A 19,610-nucleotide genomic window follows, 5' to 3' on the forward strand; every position below is an offset into this window, starting at 1 on the left:
TCCTATGTTCTCCACCCCTTCTGGTGGTCAGACCAGTCTCACAGAAACAATATGCTTTCTTGCTTTAGTGCCCAACTTGCCCTCACCATCACCCAAGGCTTAGTCACGGAGCCGCAGGCTACCCCCTCTTTCTGCAGGAACTCTTTTCTAAACCATGTGGTGCTGGACTTTTTAAACCTGTGCTGTCTTGTACTCAAAATTGTTGGAGTTTGTTTGTAGTCTGCTCTCCCCGGGGAGATGGTGAACTTCCCCAAGGCAGGTTTGGCATCTGACACACAATCAGGACTGAAAAAACTTACCTTTCTTCCACATTCTTTCCCTAATAACACCAATCAACTCTTCTTGTCAGGAGAGCAATCTTAGTGGTGGGTTAGAGAGGACTCCCTGCAAGTTTCTTTATATCAGGTTTCAACTGATAAAAATCAAAAGGTTTGAAACCACTTTTTCATCCAGGTGAGTCCCTTTGCCCAGTCAGATGTGCTAAGGAAGCCCTCAGGGTCTGTGGTTATGGTTGGCAAGGTGCACCCTCACAGCTGGATCTCTTGTCCTTTGGACTTTTTGGTGGTTTGTACTGCCACTCACACTTAGGCGAACCTGCAAAATTCAGGGTGTGTGTGTGTGTGTGTGTGTGTGTGTGTGTGTGTATGTGAGTGCATATGCTGGGGGGGAGGGCTGTAGTCTTGTTCTGACTTCTGTATAAGAACCTGAACAGTAAATGACGAAAAAGAGAAAAAGAGGGGGAGGTACTGAAACATCTGTTCTTTTATTGTTTTATTGAAAAACATCTTGTTTTTCAAAGGCCGATCTGAGGTCTATCTGCTAAGTCAAGTGACTTCCAATGGAGGCCTGACGTGCTTAGGTTTTTGCTGTTATGCTTTCAGCTAAAATGCATGGGGCACCATGCATTACTAAAAGCAAACCTAAGACAGAAAAATAATCACAAATATCGGTTGTCAACTTTAGATTTTCTTTTTTTAATTTTCATTTTTTATTTTATGGGGGGGGCAGAGGAAGAGAGAGAGAGAGAGAGAGAAAGAGAGAGAGAATCTTAAGCAGGCTCCACACTCAGCTCAGAGCCCTACAAGGGGCTCCATCCCACAACCTTAGAATCATGATCTGAGCCAAAATCAAGAGTCGGATGCTCAACCTACTGAACCGCCCAGGCGCCCCAGCTGTGGATTTTCAGAAATGCATTGTCAAGGTAGGGTGTTAGAACTTTCTAGTGAGGATAGGTAGTTTTCTTCTGTAGAATTATTTGACCATTATCACCTGACAAAACACGGGGGGGGGGGGGGGGGGTTGTTTCCTGAGGGCATAAGGAGTTAACTTTCCCAACCAGTTGTTAAACAACTGACTTTTAAGATGTTCCTCAAAATTCTATTTATCCAGCATTGTACTTTGCCTCAAGTGGGCTGAGATATTTACTTCTTTCTACCCTAGCGTTTCCAACTATGGAGTTTCATTCTCAGGTGGGCTTTCGTGGCTTTCTTTCATCTGGCCGTGGCCTATATTTATAGCCTCTACCCTTAGTATTCCTTGTGGTAGGCAGCTCCCTGCCACTACCATATGCCCAAACTCTATCTTTCCTTTGAGGTTCAGCTTGAATACCACAGCTTTCATTAATTTTTCTTTATTTGATGCTATCATTTGAAATTGATTGCATTGTACTTTGAACTTCGTGCTTTAGAAGTATATTTTGTGGGACTTCTTTTTGTGATGTCTATGTACCAGAGTTTATGTTAGTGTCTTTTCAGGGTAGAATCTGGCTAATCATACCCAGCCTAGTCGCTTGTAAAGAGAAGGTCCTTTCTGAGTAGATGGATGAATTAAATAAGTTTTTTTCTCTATAATCACTAACTGAATTATATTTGTTTATTTACCTATTTATGTGTTTAGCTCCCTCACTAGAATGGAAGCTCCTGAAGGCTGGAATTTAATCTTGTGAAAAGTAATAAACGAAAACTTTACTATATGGATTGGGGATGCTAGAAGGGGAGGTTGGTAGGGGGTGCTGGTACCACTCAGTGACAATTACGGAGAAGAATTGTCAATTACAGACCAAACAGAAGAATTCTCAACAGGAAAGAATCATCATTTACAGGCCCCAACATGAGAAGAAGTACATTGCATCTTCTATACGAGGTTAACCACCCCTGTAACTCAGCCGATGAGAAACTGTCATCACTTGAACTCTTGCTTCTCTCCAATGGACTTTTGTTCAAAACAACCCCTCCCAACTTCCTCCTTCTTCTCCATAAAATAAGGTTCCTCTCTTTTGTTTGTTGGACTTGCCTATGGTTTTGCCTTGGCTTGCGTGTCCTGGATTGTAATTCTCTGCCATTCCCAAATAAACCCATTTTTGCTGGTAAAATAACTGGCAGTTTTATTTTTAAGGTTAACAGTCTGCTTTGATCACTGTTAGTGCCAGCACCCAGAACAGTGCCTGACAATACTTTGTCGAATGAATAAATGGAGGAGTAAAGAGTTTGTGAGGTTTTCTAGGACCAGGAGGAAACATATTATCTAGTGTATCTATAGGGCATCTCTCTCATCCATTACTGGCCCAAGCAGAACTCTTGATTTCCCTAGCAAAACTGTTCCTCTCCCATTTTTATGATTTAGAAGAGTAACACCACCATGCATGACTTCCTCATGGGGCCTTAGGCCCCAGACCAGGGAGTCATCGTGAGCCGTTCTTTTCCTCAAATAGCCAATCCATCAGAAAATCTTGAGGGCTCTGCCTCCAAATAAATTCAGAATCCTGCCACTTCTTACTATCTCCACTGCTCTGGTCCTAGTTACCTCTCTCCTGAATCATTGCAAAAGCCACAGTCTAACTCATCTCTGGGCTTCCATTCTTGGTGCTCACAGTTCATTCTCTCCCCCCCCCCCCCCCCTCCAGCAGTCGGGAAGATCTCAGAATATAAATAAAATCCCTTGCTTAAAGGGATAAATTATTTCCCTTACTTAAGGTCCTCCAGTGACTGCTTTTCGCAACCAGAATAAAATTCCATATTTCTCATTCACCATGGCATTGCCTGGTTGTGCCCTTGCCTACTTCCTCAACCTTACCTCCTACCACTTTTTCTTTTCCCCACATACTAGCCACATTGATTTTATTTCTGTCCCTAAAACACTCTAAGTTATTCCTTTTTCAGGGCTCTGCACTTGCTCTTTCTTCTGCCTAGAAATCTCCTTGCCTGGATCTGTGTGGTGGTCTTCTCATCACTTAGGTCTCAGTTGAAATGTTACTTCCTCAAAAAACAAAGAAAGAAAAAACTTCCTTGACCATTCCCTAGCAAAAGTTGCCCCTTGCATGAAATCTCCATTTCACCACTGTCCTATGTTATTTTTGATTGCATTTTTTTCATGGTATGAAAACATATTATTTGATCATTTGTTTATTTGCTTATGATCTCCCCCTTCCTGCCTCTCTGCCAGACCCCTTGGAGAAATAACTCCAAGAGGAAAAGTCCTTTGTTTTGCTAATCACTGAATCTTTAGTGCCTGGAACAGCACCTGATATACAGAAGGAGTTCTGTGAATTAGTGAATTCATATATTTAACTCAGTGCCTAGCAAATAAGAAACTGAATAAACATCTGTTGCAATAGCTTGATGGTGGAAAAGGGCAGGTTTTTCTTGAACCCAGTCTTCTGTAAGACAGTGTGAGAACTGATCCCAAGACTTGCTTTCTAATGGCTTCATTTCACCTAATTAATATGACCTTTGGCAATGTACAGAGGCTGACATTCTTGTCTGGATAGTATTATTCAAAATTCTGGTCCTGATATTAGCATTGTGAGGAAATACCCTTCCCCAGCCACAGCCCTCCCTTTATTCCAATGACTTACATATTTCTTAGCATTTGCCTTTCCCAAGTTCCTCAACAAATTCCTCACTTGACTCTTTACCCCTTTTTTTCCTTTTCTTATCATTTGGTGTATTTTATTCTTGGCATTCTGTTTTTAGTAGGGGCTCAATAAATGAAATGTTGTATTTATTTTATCTTTGTAAGACAGCTCTCAAGCCCAAAGCAATACTATTAATTGTGAGCACCCTGGTGACTTTAGGCATGTTTCAATTTTGTGTTTTGGCTTGAAGTCTCCTATGAGGTTGCTGTCAGTCAGCTGACAGCTAGGTCTGTAGTTATCTGATGGCCTGACTGGCAAGCCCTATTCAAGATGTGAATGCCAGGAGGTGAGGATGGTTAGGGCTATCCTGGAGGCTGGCCACCACGGAGATGTTGTGAGCAGCAGAAAACCTTTTATTGCAAGAAACACAATATGCAATTAAAAATGGTTTAAGTTATAAGGACTCATATACTATTTCATATAATAGGAAGTCCATGGACAGGGCAGTCATAGGGTTAATTCTTGGCCTTGATAACCTCCTCAAAGATTAACAGCTCACCATTTCTTCACTTTGACATCTTTGACATGCTGGAGATGTCCCCTATCATGGTCACATGTTGACTGCAGTGGTTTCAGGGGTCATATGCAGACAGGGCCACATCCACTGACAGGGAAAGGAATGTCAGTTCCGTGGGTCAATTTTATTATGAGAAATAACATTCCCTGGAAGTACTGCTGTAGATGTCTCAGGTCGAAATGACCAGAATTAGGTAACATAGTCATACATAAAAAACATAAGATGTATATCGTGAAGCCATATGTTTGGAAGCATTACCGTTGTGTGAAGTACACACCTCATTTTTTCAGTCAGAAAAGGAAAATCTTGGTGCCCACAGAAACTCAACTTTAAAAGTGAAAAAAAATTTAGAGAATTTTACATATATTTTAGTATAAATGTATTCAATTCCGTCAGGACTGTAGAACTTCCCAGAGTATCAGTTCGCTGTTTTTCTCATCTCCCCAAGCAAAGGGGGAAGGAATGGCTTGAGTAATGACCTTTTTGTGGTATTTACCCATTGGCCTTTTCATGTGACCCTAGGATGGTCTATTTTGCTAGATGTGGTATATAATAATGGATGTGAACGAACACACTGCAGAAAGATGAAGGATTTATTGACCATAGTTCTTTCACTGACACCTGCTAATTAGCAATAAGTGGCTTGGAAAGTGAAATGTGAAAACAAAATCGCAGACGTGAATTCTCAAGTACATGCTTCCAGGTTATTCAGAACGTGCCAAGTTTTCACTGAGAATCAAGAATTAAGCTAGAAGACAAGACAACATGGGCATATACTTAGTAAAGAGAAGATTTATGTTTTACCGAATAGTATACTATGCTCCGTTCTTTGAAAATTAAAATTTTCAGACTCTTAACATTTTCCAAAATAAGGCGATTTAAAAATACCTTTATTTTTATGCTTGTTAGTGGTCTGTTTTCTTGTCCAAAGAGAAACTGAATGATGAGTTCTGCTTAAAACACTCTTAGGCCACAATGGACTTACGTTCGTTCGTTCTCGGCCTTCAGTGAGTTTCTGAAACTTTCTTTGCCCAAGGCTAAGATACTCAAATAGGGGTTTATTAACATTAACATACCTGTAATTCTGGTTCTTAGATGAAAAGCCTATCTGAGCTCGGTTCTGGAATCCTTACTCAGGTAAAACTCCCAGTTTTGGCTGAAATCTTTGGCACCCTGTGTCTGATTAAGACGCCTGCATCCAGTTCCAAGTAACCCCATTTTGGGACAACTGGCGCTGATACCACTTCTCAACCCCCCACCCCATTCAGTGTCTTCCACCCAAAAGGACAGTCCAGAACCAACCAGTCGCTGAAACCGTTAAACGTTATTTGTTTTCTTGAGGTGAACCACGCGCATAACACACCCCTTTTGAGTGAAATAATGTCATTGTGTAGCCATTTGTCACCCCTGGGTGGATGAGGTCAACTAACTCTCCAAAGTTGCTGTCTCAGGAATAAATTTCATTCGTGGTTGGAAAAACCAAGTGAGGAATGTTATGGGAAAGGGAAAATAACTTTTATTTGCCTGGTGGTTAAGTAGGGGTAAGTAAAAATCGAGCCGAGTACGTGCTTTGTTTGAGCGACGACGCAGTGCGTGGAGTGGAAGACAAGACGCCCATCGGAACCGGCTTCTCCCTTTGTCTTTCACTCCACCCGAGGTGGGGGGAGGGCGTGTCATGCGGATCTGGGGTGGCGGGACTGAGGGGGCTTGCGGCGCCCCAGCGGCGAAGGCGGAGGCGCCAGGACGCCGCTCCTGGCTTCTCAGGATGCCAGACGGCTACACACAAGGTCGGGGGCAAGGCCGCGCCGCGGCTCGGAGCCCCAAGGAGGGGCGCGAAGGAAGTGAGGGCTGCCAACCCGAGGGCGAGCGGCGCGGGCGGCGCCAGCCCGGGGGCTGCAGCGGGCGGGGCTTGCGCAGCGCGGCTCCCGGGGGAGAAAGGAACCTCTGCAGTGGCGGGGCCGGGCCGCGGCCGGAAGACGGGGGCAGGGGGGCAGCGAGGAGGGAAGCGACGGCGGGCGGGGCCTCCGGCGCGCAGCCCCAGTAGGTCTCCGGGAATTTTCCACTAAGGCGCGGAGCGCCAGAGCCGCCGAGGCGCAGCCCGCCTCTGCGCACCCGGGGCCCACGTGACGGTGATTCACCAGGCGCCGCCTCCCGAGCCCCGGGCGGGGAAGCGACGGGGTGAGGAGCGAGTGAACAGTGGAGGAGAAGGAGCGGGGGAGGGGCGAGGACGGTGCGGAGAGTGAGGAGGGATGTGCGGGGTAGGCGGGTGGAGGAGGACGTCGGAGGTGCGGAGGCCCCTCCCGCGTGGCCGGGGCCTGCTGGGCGGCTGCCGTGCGCTCGCGGGCAGTGCTCGCGGGCCACGCTCGCCCGGGGCGAGCCCAGCGCCTGCCTGCGACGGGGAAACCTAGATAGCCCTCAAACGGCAGGTTTCTTCCGGGGTGCTTTGAGGAAAGCTACAGGGGGGCTGAGGTCCTGCGGGGTTTTCGCGAACGCGCCGGGCGGCTGGGGGATGCCCCGCTTGGGAGATCGCAGTGTGGGAAACAGTCACGCCCTGTTGGAGTCTGTCTGTGCCTGTGTACGTGGCTCCTGACGTGGACAGCCGCGGCGCTGGAAAGCGGGCACCGGAGGGAGGCAGAGAGGGACAGACGGACAGAAGGAAGGGTGCGGCCTTGGGCCATCATCCGTGGCCTGGGAGACCCACAGGCACCGGTATTTGTCCGTTTAAACCCGCAGACCCACCAGGAGACCCTTGAGGCTTCGGTGGACGTGGGGGTTGTCGTGCAGCTGGTTCCAGATGGTTCCCCCGTGACGACTTTTGGAATTGGCATACCAAAGATTTCCTCTTACCCTTCTGCTGTGTTGATTAGACATTACACAGACACCCCGCCCTTATCGCTGCTCTTGCAAGGAAACATTTATTACAGAAGTACTCCCTACTGTTTCATCTCTCGTGTCCTTTTAGGTTCTTTCGAGTAATTGTGACCTTTTCCTTTTCCTCAAGTTCCATCAAAGACTTGGAAACAATATAAAAAGAAAAAGAAAAAAAACTAGCCTGAATTAGAAAGTTAAGATCTTTGTTTACCAAATGCGTTGCCTGGGAAGGCATCCTTGTGGGTTTGCTCTGTTGAGGTTCCCCCAAGGCCTCTTCTGGGGCCTTTTCCTCTCATTTCCACCTCGAGGCAAAAGCTGCTGAACTTGCTGGATGCCTTTTCCACTTCGGTTTTAACTTTTGTGCCCGAACTATGTATATTGTTTTCCCATAGGTTTCTGCAATTAGAATTACGGTAACTAAAAAGAATAGCTAATGTTCGTGCACTGCTTGGGATAGGTGCTATTTCAAGTTATTTATAAATGCGTGAATATTTAATTCATCAACACTGTATGGTGGGGGTTATTACACACCTTACCTCATTCCTTAGAGGTCGGGAAATTGAAGTTAGATAACTTGCCCAAGGCCATCCAGTTTGTAGGTGGAGGAACTGGAATTTGAAGCCAGACAGTTGGAGATAAATCCCATGCTAGTGGTCACTACGGTGTGGAAATTTCCCATTAACAAACATAATTGTCCTGAAATATTAAATGTACATTTTGGTGGAATTCCCTCCCCCCCCCCCTTTATTTATTTAGCCTTCCTGAAGTTTATTTTGAAGAGATGTCTAAATTTAGTTGGGGTGGAAAACCACACACAATTTTAAAAAGAAACTTATGAAGAAATCATGCATTCCAGGGCAGTATTATTACATTTTTCTTACATGGAATATTATTGAAATATTTGAGTTAGGAACTTCTTTTTCTCGGAAGGGTTTGTCTTCAAATACCTTTAACCCCTAGTAAATAGTAAAACCTCCAGGAAAATGAGGATGAGACTCTTCAGTTGTCAGTGTTTGATAAATATATATTGATTGAAATGTGCTTGAGAAGTGAATACCCTTGAAATGGTTGATGACATAATGCGAAGTGAAAAGGAAATTTCCAAAAGAAACATGAATGTTGGATAGTTCAATAAGAAGATACTATGGATTTCTTTCCTTCTTCTCTTCCTCCCTCCCTCCCACCTTCTCTTTTATTTTTATTTAAAAAAAATTTTTTTTAAATGTTTATTTTTGAGAGAGAGACAGAGTGTGAGTGGGGGAGGAGCAGAGAGGGAGGGAGACACAGAATCTGAAGCAGGCTCCAGGCTCTGAGCTGTCAGCACAGAACCCAATGTGGGGCTCGAACTCATGAACTGTGAGGTTATGACCTGAGCTGAAGTCGGGCACTTACTGACTGAGCCACCCAGGCACCCCTCTTCCTTCCACCTTCTTGTAAAAATATACTGAGTTGGGATTTAACAGAAACCAGGAGACCAATGTACGCATGGGGAACATAGTCTCTGTCCATTCTTGGTCCGTAGTGAACTCATCCAACTTCCCTTCTTTCTTACTTTTCCTTGTATTTTGTATATATTTATCTAAGTTTACCACTAGATATTAACTACCCAGGGCTAGGAATACACATTTTGTTTGAGTGGGTGTATATGCCATTGGCCCACTTGTTATTTTGCATGTTATAGTTTTTTGATGTTAAATAACAAAAACAACTGAAAAATTTTGTGTCTAGTTAGCCAATTTTATTTCAGGACCCAATTAATGGTCAGAGGTTTAATAACCATAGGCTTAATCCTGACCTCGCAATTTGGGATCCTTAGAATGATAGAATCATAGGATTTTTTGCTGAAGGGGACCTTATTACTGCTCTGTCCAATGCACATCTACTAGCCACACAAAGCTATTTAAATTTAAATTAATTAAAATTAAAATTAAAAATCAAGTTCCTTATAGCATTAACTACATATATATATATGTATGTATATACATATTTCAAGTACTCAATAGCTATATGTGACTTGTGGGTACCCTATTGGATGGTATTGAAATAGACATTTTCATGACTGCAGAAAGTTTTTTTGGACAGAACTGATAAATGAAAAAAAATAGGTAGAAGAACACTTTTATTGGCTTAACTATGTCACTGTAAACTAAAAAATATTTCAGATTGCTTAGTTCTTTTACATGCAAAGAACATCATATTTGGGGTGCCTGGATGGCTGAGTTGGTTAAGTGTCCAGCTCTTGGTTTTGGCTCAGGTCATGATCTCACGGTTTTGTGAGTTCGAGCCTTGTGTTGGGCCCTGCATTGGCATTGTGGAGCCTGCTTGTGATTTTCTGTCTCCCTCTCTCTCTGCCCCTTCCCCACTTATGCTATCTCTATCTCTCTCAAAATAAATAAACTTAAAAAAAAAAATCACACATTTCAAATGTTTATTTATATTTGAGAGAGAGACTGAGAATGAGCAGGGGAGGGTCAGAGAGAGAGAGAGAGGGAGACACAGAATCTGAAGCAGGCTCCAGGCTCTGAGCTGTCAGCGCAGAGCACAACACGGGGCTTGAACCCACGAACCATGAGATCATGACCTGAGCTGAAGTCGGACGCTTAACTGACTGAGCCACCCAGGCACCCCAGCATCACATATTTCAGATGTCTGTTATTTCATATAGAATAAAATTTTCTTCCTTAACAGTTGTGTTTAATTTAATGCAAATTTAAACATATTCAGAAGAACTGATGGTTCAAAAGGACTCCTCTTTGTTTCCCTTAAAGTGAATATTCCCCCCCAACCAATCCTTTGTGAATCTTAGTTTTTTTCTGTGTAAAAGTGGTCTAATCAACTTGAGTCACTGCACAAGTTTGACATTCATTAGATTTGGCTGTACATTTTAAGCTTGCATGATTGAGAAACTCAGATTCTCAGTAATGTTGGTAAAGGACAAACGCCAGATCGTTTTGGAATGTCCAAATCTATATTTAATGACATCACACGTGCAATACAGACAGTTCTCAATTTACAAACACTTTATTCAGAAGCAGCCGAAATATAAAACATACTAGCATACCTTTTTTAAACTCCTCCTTAGAACAGTATTGCCAAGGTAGTCTGTGCGAGTTAGTATATAAAAAAATAAAGGTAAATCTTGAAGTTCTTAGAGAGTGTATAGCTTGAGTTATGGTGGCAACGAAAAAGCTGTGAAAAGCCCTGGGGAATCAGTAGAGGTTGTTTCCACAGTGGCACAGATTTGCTTAAGCGGTAACCCCCTGACAAAAATAGTCCAGTCCCACCTTTCCCCAGCAGACCCCACCCCTTCTTGCTCAAGATCTCTTCCACGCCCCCTGGGTTCAAAAATCCTCCACTTTCATTTGTACTCCAGTTTAATTTCTGTCAGTTCGAAGTTTTGTGGTCTTGGGCAAATTTGCCAGCTTCTCTGAGCCTCAGTTTCCTAAACCCTACAGAAGGAATAATAGCATGCTGATTGTCAAGAATTAAAGGAAAATTTATGTAAAAATACTTAATAGATTAGAAGACTAGTATAAAAACAAGGCATTATGGGGGTGCCTGGGTGGCTCAGTTGGTTAAGTATCCAGCTCTTTTTTTTTTTTTTTTTAAGTTTATTTATTTACTTGGAAAGAGTACAAGCTGGGAAGGGACAGAGAGAGAGAGGGAGACAGAGAATCTCTACCAGGCTCCACGCTGTCAGTGGGGAGCCTGACACAGGGCTCAATCTCACGAACCCAGGAGATCATGATCTGAGCTGGTCGCTTAACCGATTGAGACACCCAGGTGCCCTTCTTCTGGCTCTTGTTTTCGGCTCAGGTCATCATCTCACAGTTCTCGAGATCAGCCCCCTCTTCTGGCTCTGCGCTGACCTCGTGGAGCCTGTTTGGGATTTTCTGTCTTTTTCTCTCTCTCTGCCCCTCCCCCTCTCTATATTTCTCTCTCTCAAAATAAATAAATGAACTTAAAAAAAACCAAGGCATTATGATTATATATTGATTAGTAAAGCTGAAAGACATCCCCCCCCCCCCCCCAAGGTTAAATGGTTATCAGTCACCTGCATATGATGGGAATCTGGTTCATCGGAATATTTAAACGAGTTGGTGGCTTGAATGTTCTTGGGGAATGAGGGGTGTTGGAAGGCAATGAAAAATAATAGGTCAAAATTTCAAAGGAGGTTGGGTAAATACCACGTTTTCTTTTAAAGAGTGAATGTAATTGCTTGCATTTTCTCTCTACTTCCTTCTTCTGGTTCATTGATTATTCCTAAGGCTAAAGTTTCTCCTTTACATTTTAATTCATCTGACATAGCATGTTTTAAAAAATTTAGCGTCGCTCGCTTTGATTTTCCAGTTGTCTTTTGCTGATGGAGCTTCTGTGAAGGGCAAACTCAAAGTACAGCTGGCTGCCCCAGCACAGGGGAAGGGGAGTGGCGGTTGTGAGTGGGGACCCAGCAGCTACACCTTTAGCCCTCGCATGAGCAGTGCCAGGTACAGCTGCTTGCTGGCCCTACGGCAGATGCTGCAATAGTTAGACCAGATCAATCAAACCAAACCAAGCAAAAAGGAGAGAGAGACTGAGAAAGAGAGAGAACAAGGGAATGGAAGTAGTGAAGAGGAAGGGAAGGACACCAAAGAGAGTGATGGATAATGTCAATAGTTCTAAGTACAGTACAGGTACCAACTTATTTAAGCCTCAGGACAATCCTATGAGGTAAGCTGTATTATTATTATTATCCCCATTTGATAGTTGAGGAAACTGAGGCACAGAGATGTTGAGCAACTGTCCCCAATGTCACACAGCTCCTAAGTGATAAAAGTGGGATTTGAACTCAGTCTGGATCTGGAGTTTGTGATTTTTTTTTTTTTTTTAAGTTTATTTATTTACTTTGAGACAGAGAGGGAGGAGAGAGAGAGAACTTGCATGTGCTTGAGGATCGGGAAGGGAGAGAGAGAGGGAGACAGAGAATCCCAGGTAGGCTCCATGCTGTCAGCGCAGAGCCTGAGGTGGGGCTCCATCTCATGACCCGTGAGATCATGACCTGAGCCGAGATCAAGAACTGGACACTCAACTAACTGAGCCACCCGTGCACCCCGGGGGTTTGTGATCTTAACCACTGTACTAGCTGTTCTCAAACTTTCTGGTCTTAAGACCCCTCCCCTCTTAAACTTCTAAAAATTATGGAAGACCACAAAGGGTTTGTTCAGGTGAGTTATATCTGTTAATATTTACCGTATTAGAAACTTAAACATTTAATTCATTAAAAAATAATAAACCAATAATATGCTGATATAAATAACATGTATGTATGTATATATGTATGTATGCGTTTTTTTAATTTTTGGGGGGAGAGAGAGAGAGAGAGCATGAGCCTGGGGGAGGGACAGGGGCAGAGAGAGATAGGGAGAGAGAGAGAATCCTAAGCAGGTTCCATGCAGCTTGGAGCACAACTCACAGGGCTCGATCTCACCACCCTGAGATCATGACCTGAGCTGAAATCAAGAGTTGGACGCTTAACCAACTGAGCCACCCAGGTGCCCCTAACATAAAGAACATTTTATTTATTTGTTTGTTTGTTTGTTTATTTTAAGTTTGTTTATTTATTTTGAGAGTTTCAGGGGGCGGGGGTGGGGGGTGGGAGGAGACTGGGGAGGTGCAGAGAGAGAGGGAGAGACAGAGAATCCCAAGCAGGTTCCACATGGTCAGTGTAGAGCCTGATGTGGGGTTTGAACTCATGAACCATGACATCATGGCCTGAGCTGAAGTTGGAAACAACTAACTGAGCCACCCATGTGTCCCATAAATAGCATTTTAAAGTGAAAATGGCTGTATTTCTCAAAATAAAAACATTTAGGGAGAAGGATGGCATGGTTTTACAGTTTTGCAAATTTCTACACTATACCTCTTTTGGTGTGATGGTGGTTAAGAAGTGGGAAGGTAGGCGCCTGGGTGGCTCAGTCGGTTAAGTGCCGACTCTCAGTTTCAGCACAGGTCATGATCTCGTGGTTCGTGGGTTTGAGCCCCGTGTCAGGCTCTGCACTGGCAGCATGGAGCCTGCTTGGGATTCTTTCTCTCCCTCTCTCTGCCCCTTCCCTGCTTGTGCTCTCTCTATAAAATAAATAAATAAACATTAAAAAAAAGCTTTTAAAAGAAGTGGGAAGGAAATGAGAGACCGGAGGGCATAAAGTGATGGGAAGTCAAGGCCTGTCTCAGTGAGTACCCCATGTAGCCTGTATGAGGAAGAAATGGTAACAAAGAATTGTCTGAATGGGATAGGGCAGCATCTGGATTTTTATGCCTGTGTTACTCTTCAATAGGTTGTTTGGCATCTGTCTCTCTCTCTCTCTTTCTCCATATATGTATGTATGTATGTGTGTGTGTGTGTGTGTGTGTGTGTGTGTATAAAATATGAATAATATATATATACTTATACACATATATATTTACACATACACATGTATATGAGGTTCAATATAAAAGGTTGAGTGTAAGATTCTGAATTGGAAGGGGTTTTAGAGATTTGACTAATTTTATGAAGGGAAGCAGCTGAGGCTGGAACATAACATCCCTGGTTGCACTACTGATTAGTGGGAAGACTGGTGGTAGAACCCAGGTCTCCTGTCTTCTCGTTCCACTTTAGAATGTCATGTCATGAGAATTAATAAATCTAATCATGCAGCTGTTAGATGCATTGATTTCCACCAGAAAACTTGTGAATTGACAACCATAAAATCTATGGTAAATTCACATGCTTCATCAGTGACATTGTGAAAAATAGCTCTTCTTTCCTTTTTTTAAAAAAATTTTTTTTTAACGTTTTATTTATTTTTGAGACAGAGAGAGACAGAGCACGAACGGGGGAGGGGCAGAGGGAGCGGGAGACACAGAATCGGAAGTAGGCTCCAGGCTCTGAGCCATCAGCCCAGAGCCCGACGTGGGGCTCGAACCCACGGACCGCGAGATCGTGACCTGAGCTGAAGTCGGCCGCTTAACCGACTGAGCCACCCAGGCGCCCCAAATTGCTCTTCTTTCAAAAGTGCCTCTCCCCAAATGTCTTGGTCTGGTATTTTGTTAGGGCCCCTTACAACTTTTTTGCTTCTTGTCTTTTGTGTCACAAGTAGTGCTGGAGAGAAGATGGGCTTGATGTTGGAAAGAGGGTGAGGGGAGGAGAACCAGCAGTTCTGAGACGTCTGAGAACACCGATTGGCCAGTCTCTGTTATCTGCAGGATCCACTTTTCTTAAGGATGAGCATATTTTCGTCTATAGGTTTCCAAGACAAGCACATTCCTGCCAACATGATCCCTGGACAAGCTGTTCTGGAATTTGAACTTGCTACTGAAAAGGGGTTAAGTCCAGGGCACACACACTCATTTCGGTGGGGGGTGAGCCATAGTTGGCTATGTTAGCACCTCATTATACAACAGTTTCGGGATAAAGTGATTCCAGATGTGCTCTCAGCAAGTACCTAGCACTTAACGCTTTTAATCCATTAGGCTAAAAAAATCCACCCTTCTGAATTTTGGAGGAGCCAGAAGTTAGTTAATTAACCAGTCATTCTTAGTTTATAAAGTTGATTCTCCATTGGCCATAATTTGCAGAATGCTTCAACCTAGCCAATTACAACCATATAAAATGTATATATTTACACATACATACGTGAATTCACACACACATGTATCTGACGATGATTAGAAGTTCCTTCTGAGTACTGATTTAATGAGCGTTAAGTTCCTCTGTCCTGGAAATTTCATTTAGAAAAGTTAAGAGCACATGTATCTAAGAAGTAGTATTCTAGTTTCCTTCTTCCAACTGGCGAAGCTGCTTGTGACTCTGAAGAGTAAACTTTGTGGGAAGTCCTGGTTAAAGACTTACCCCCTCCCTTGCCTTTTTAAACACAATTGAAATTTTTTCACTTCATAAACTTTGTTACCTGAATTTACAAAGAAGAATTGAAGAGAAAAGGTGCTGAATGTCTTCTCTGACAAGTCAGATTTTTGTGAAGAATATGGGATTTTTGCATCACTTGGTTCTGGAAAGTGGGGAGCTCAGGGTGAGCATTTCACTTTGCTTTAAAATACGGTAAAACCTTGGTTTGCAAGCATAATTCGTTCTGGAAACATGCTTGTAACCCACAGCACTCATGTAGCAAAGCAAATTTCAAGAAACCATTGGCTCAGCTGTGATCGCATGACGTTCGGCAACATGTACTACCCATATTGCAAGACATTGCTTGTTTATCAAGTTAAAATTTATTACAAATGTTTGCTTGTCTTGGGGAACACTTGCAGAACAAGTTACGATCCAAGGTTTTTATTGTATTTCAGATTTGACTGCAGAAAATATGTGGGGTTTTTGTTGTTGTTATTGAATGCAAAGCAAACCTGGTCTTTGCTTACCATAGTTGAGAACGTTGCATTCTAATATGCTCTTTTGATATGATATTAAACATATTTTGAAAAATTTAGGTATTATATCTGGTTTTAAGGACCACAGTATGTATTTTTCAAAGACTTTAGGATGTTGTTCACTGGGTGGAAGTATTGGAAAATATATTCTTCAGAGGTACTTGTTTTGTTGCAGCTAGAGCAGCAACCACAGCAGACAGTCTAGATAGGAGAATGGACTCTGGATCTAGACTGCCTAGCTTGATTCCTGGTTCTGCTTTTTTTTTTTTTGCTAGCTGTGTACGTCCGCTTTCACACATGTAAAGGATGAATGATGACTGGTGAGGACTTAATGCTTGCAAAGAAAGCACTTAGAACCCTGCCTAACACATATTAAATACTATGCAAGTGTTTGTTTAAACAAAAAATCTCAAGCTTTGTCTCTGCCGTGCCGTAGATGCTAATATCGAGTGCCAGCAAAAGCAGCGTATCACTAAAGTGAAAAGAGAGATCTTCCTTGGGATTGATCTTCTCTTGTGAAACATCTTCCACATGCTCCCATCCAACTGGGGCCAAAGCTGGAGGACAAGAAGGTGAGGAAGGTATAGCAGAGTGTAACGCCATTGCTCAAAGTCTCAGGTTGGGGACTTGCTGGATCACGATTTGTTTATGTTATTTCCAGTTAAAGATAAAGACCCTTGGCGTTACCCGGCAGTGGGTGATGGACAGAGTCAGGGTGTGGATTGTCAAGCATTTGTAGTTGAATGATGTGAAGGGCTTACTCGGGGACAAATTGGAAGAGTTGTGAGTCATTTAGGGAGTCACTAGTGAGTCAGCCAGGCAGGGCACACAAGTCCAGGTGACAGTTCTGTGTCAGTTAGCCTTGTGCTGTTGCAGCCCTTCAGAGGCGTGAGGCCTTTCACTTGAAGAAGGTTCCTTATCATGCTGGCTGACAGAGTCCCATCCCCAGGGACAGAGCTTGAAAGTGGAGTACAGGCTGGATGGCAGCCCCTACCACCTCCTCCGCCCAGGGTTTGGTGCAGAACACAAGCTACATTGAATGCAGTAGCCCGGAAGGCAGGTTTTTGAATGTCCTCTCCTAGGCTTCAGCTCAGAATATGTGTTGTTCATTCTGTTCTGTCTTACTTGACTTAAATTGCTGGAGTTGGGGAAGAGCTGGTTTCGTGATTTTTGTCATCGAATCCAATGGACAATTGCTAATCACAACTTACAATAATCCACAAGTATCTTGCTGACAGTCCAAGGCTGTTTTTCACCAGAGGTTTTATTAAGGCACTTAATTTAGGGTTAGGGTGCTGCTGAAACTTTCAGGAGTCTAAAAACAGAGAAGGACACACCAGAGTATTAGACCCTTTTAGCCATAAATCATATTTCTACAGTACCATTGGTTCTTTTTTTCTACATACGCTTATGATTTAAGATGATGCATTTTCTTTTATTTCCAATAGTTAGCAAGCTGTAACTGAAAGATTGAGAGCTTGGGAAAGGCCCTGGGTAAACCAGTCCGTCTATTGACATAGAATCACATCAGGAGCGGCCTCACAAGATTTGTGAGTTTTGGCCTCTCCTGTTTCTCATCAAATATTTCTTTTCGGTATTATCTGCAGTCAGATTCCTCATTGGATATGCAATAGATTAAAATCCCATTGAAGTTTGGAATTCAACCAAACACAGCAGAAAGTCTTGGTTCTTTGACACTACCTCCCCAGACTATTTTCTTACAGTTTGAGTGGTCCTGAAATTTGGAAGGTAGTATCTCTACTATCCCCCACAAAGAGACTACTCCCTATAAAAAGTTTTATTGTTTCAAATATATTTACTCTCATTCTTAGGGAAACTTGAAATAACTTCTATTGTTCTAATCTTACCCTTTTCTTAGAAACCTGTCATTTCCATTCCCATCTCCTGCCCTGGGTTTTTTCCATTCTAAAATGAGCAGGAAGCCTGCTTTTTTAGCTCACTCATAAGTTAGTATAAGCCTAACTCCAGAAACAGGTGTTTTGATGATCATGCTTCTATCTAATAATGTTGCATGCATTCAATTGCAAATTGAATGCAAAAATGCATTACAGTTTCCAAAGTACTTTTCAAATGCATGATCACATTTAATCAACCTGAGCTTTTGAGATGGCGGTTATGATCTCCATTTTTACAAACTGGAAAACCGAAGCTCAGAGATCCACATACTGTGCTACCCAAAGGCTATGAAGAGAACCAGGCTTTTCACTTTTTATTGACTAAAATTTGAGATATCCCCCCTCCCCATACTTTCCATAGACTTAACCAGTAGTACAACTTTAAAACCTCTTTTGCTCACTTGATGATATGTAGCACAATTCACGTAGTGGGAAATATCTACATTGGTAGCTAGCCTGTGAATTTGTCCCAACTTATATACAGAATCTTTTGGAATGGTTTAAAATTCTTAGGATTTTCAACTCAGACCAGACAAAAGGACAATATACAATTCTTTGGCAAAATTGGTAGTAGTTAGCATATCTGCAGCCTCTCAAAGTAATCAGTCAGAGAATCTTGAATTTCTGTTTGTTTTGCTTGTAATGTGTCCTAGCTAATTCGATATTTTCACTTTTTCTAACTTTTTTTCAGGGTGTGTTGACACTCAGGTTAATTTTGAGTGGCTTTTAAGAATATCCAGGGCATGGAGTGCCTGGGTGGCTCAGTTGGTTAAGCGTCTGACTCTTGATTTCAGCTCAGGTCATGATCTCACAGTTTGTGAGATCGAGCCCTGTGTCATGCTCAGGACTAACAGTGTGGAGCCTGTTTGGGATTCTCTCTGTCTCTGCCTCTCCCCGATCTGGTGCGCGCTCTCTCTCTCTCTCTCTCTGCCTCTCCCCCTGCTGGTGCTCTCTCTCTCTCAACATAGATAAATAAACATTTAAAAAAAAAAAAAAAGAATATCCAGGCAGAGTGCCATATAATAGGCACTTAATGCATTTCAAATAAATGATTGAATTGTTCACCATATAGGCATATAGCAATTTGTAAGTAAGTATCCCTAAAATGCAAATAGTTATGTTTATTGTTTTAAACTAGAAGATTTTAACATAGTCTGAAGTGTTGTAGGAAGGAGCAAGGACTTTGGAATGTGAAACTTTCTGGGTTTGAATGTTCATCACTTACTGCGAGTTACTGCACCTTCCTTAGGCAATAACTTCTCTGGTATTCAATTTCCTCACCTGCAAGTTTGGGATTGTATTACCTACCTTGCAAGACTGCTGTAAGGATAATCTGGAAAGATGTATGAAAAGTATTCAGTAGTATGCTTGACACATAAAATGTGCTCAAAGTTCATGCCCAGAATTTGATGAAGACAGAGATAGCTATGGTGGCTCTAAATGATTGTGTTACTATATTTTTAAAAAGATATTTCTGAGCACTGTTATGTAGTAAATATGTGAGAGGAGTATAAAGATACATATAACATTATCTTAGCCCTGCAAGATTCCTACATCTGCTATTGAGGCAGCGACAAGCCTGAAGTTTCCAAATGTGCAAAGACTAATTTAAATCCTATCCTAAAAGTGCGATTAATGTTGAGGACTCTGAGGGGCAAGCAGCATGGAGGCGGTAGGGGAGTAAAGTAGATGATAGGGGACATTTTTCGGTCTCACCTCCCACACTGGCTAGTAAGCCAGTGCTGGGGCCTCTGCTGGTGTCTTCAGCAACCATGGAAGCTGCTGCCAACTACTGACACTGATCCAGAGGGGAAAGAATTAGCCACAGACTGCTGATGGGAGCTTTATACAAAGTAGAGTGAGATGGCTGAGTCTTTTTCTGAGGAAAGACCCAAAGCCTGTCAGTATTCATAATCAACCAAAGTCATACAGCAATCTTTTTTTAAAAATTTTTTTAATGTTTATTTATTTTTATTTTTGAGAGACAGAG

The 19,610-nt window shown here is 42.7% G+C and overlaps 1 protein-coding gene across 1 annotated transcript; it reads right to left on the minus strand.

Moving 5' to 3' along the window:
- Positions 1–5,005: 5,005 nt before the first annotated feature.
- LOC132694484 (uncharacterized) lies at positions 5,006–19,394 on the minus strand. Its single transcript, XM_078450526.2, has 3 exons — positions 19,337–19,394; positions 5,507–6,844; positions 5,006–5,178 (listed from the first exon to the last, which is right to left on the minus strand). Exons 1-2 carry the CDS (start codon positions 19,392–19,394, stop codon positions 6,207–6,209), a joined length of 696 nt encoding a protein of 231 aa, XP_078306652.2. The 3' UTR covers positions 5,006–5,178; positions 5,507–6,206.
- Between the last annotated feature and the right edge of the window lie 216 nt (positions 19,395–19,610).

The sequence above is a fragment of the Panthera onca genome, chromosome B4 (genome assembly GCF_046562875.1).
Source record: "Panthera onca isolate mPanOnc1 chromosome B4, mPanOnc1 haplotype 2, whole genome shotgun sequence".
Taxonomy (NCBI): Eukaryota; Metazoa; Chordata; class Mammalia; order Carnivora; family Felidae; genus Panthera; species Panthera onca.

What these genes read in the sequence shown, in the direction of transcription:
- LOC132694484 (XM_078450526.2), bottom strand. Translation starts at nt 19,394, where the DNA reads ATGGTTGCTGAAGACACCAGCAGAGGCCCCAGCACTGGCTTACTAGCC. An exon ending in CTTACTAGCCAGTGTGGGAG is followed by an intron (nt 6,845 to 19,336) that starts GTGAGACCGAAA and finishes CTGCCGTTTGAG; the next exon opens with GGCTATCTAGGTTTCCCCGT.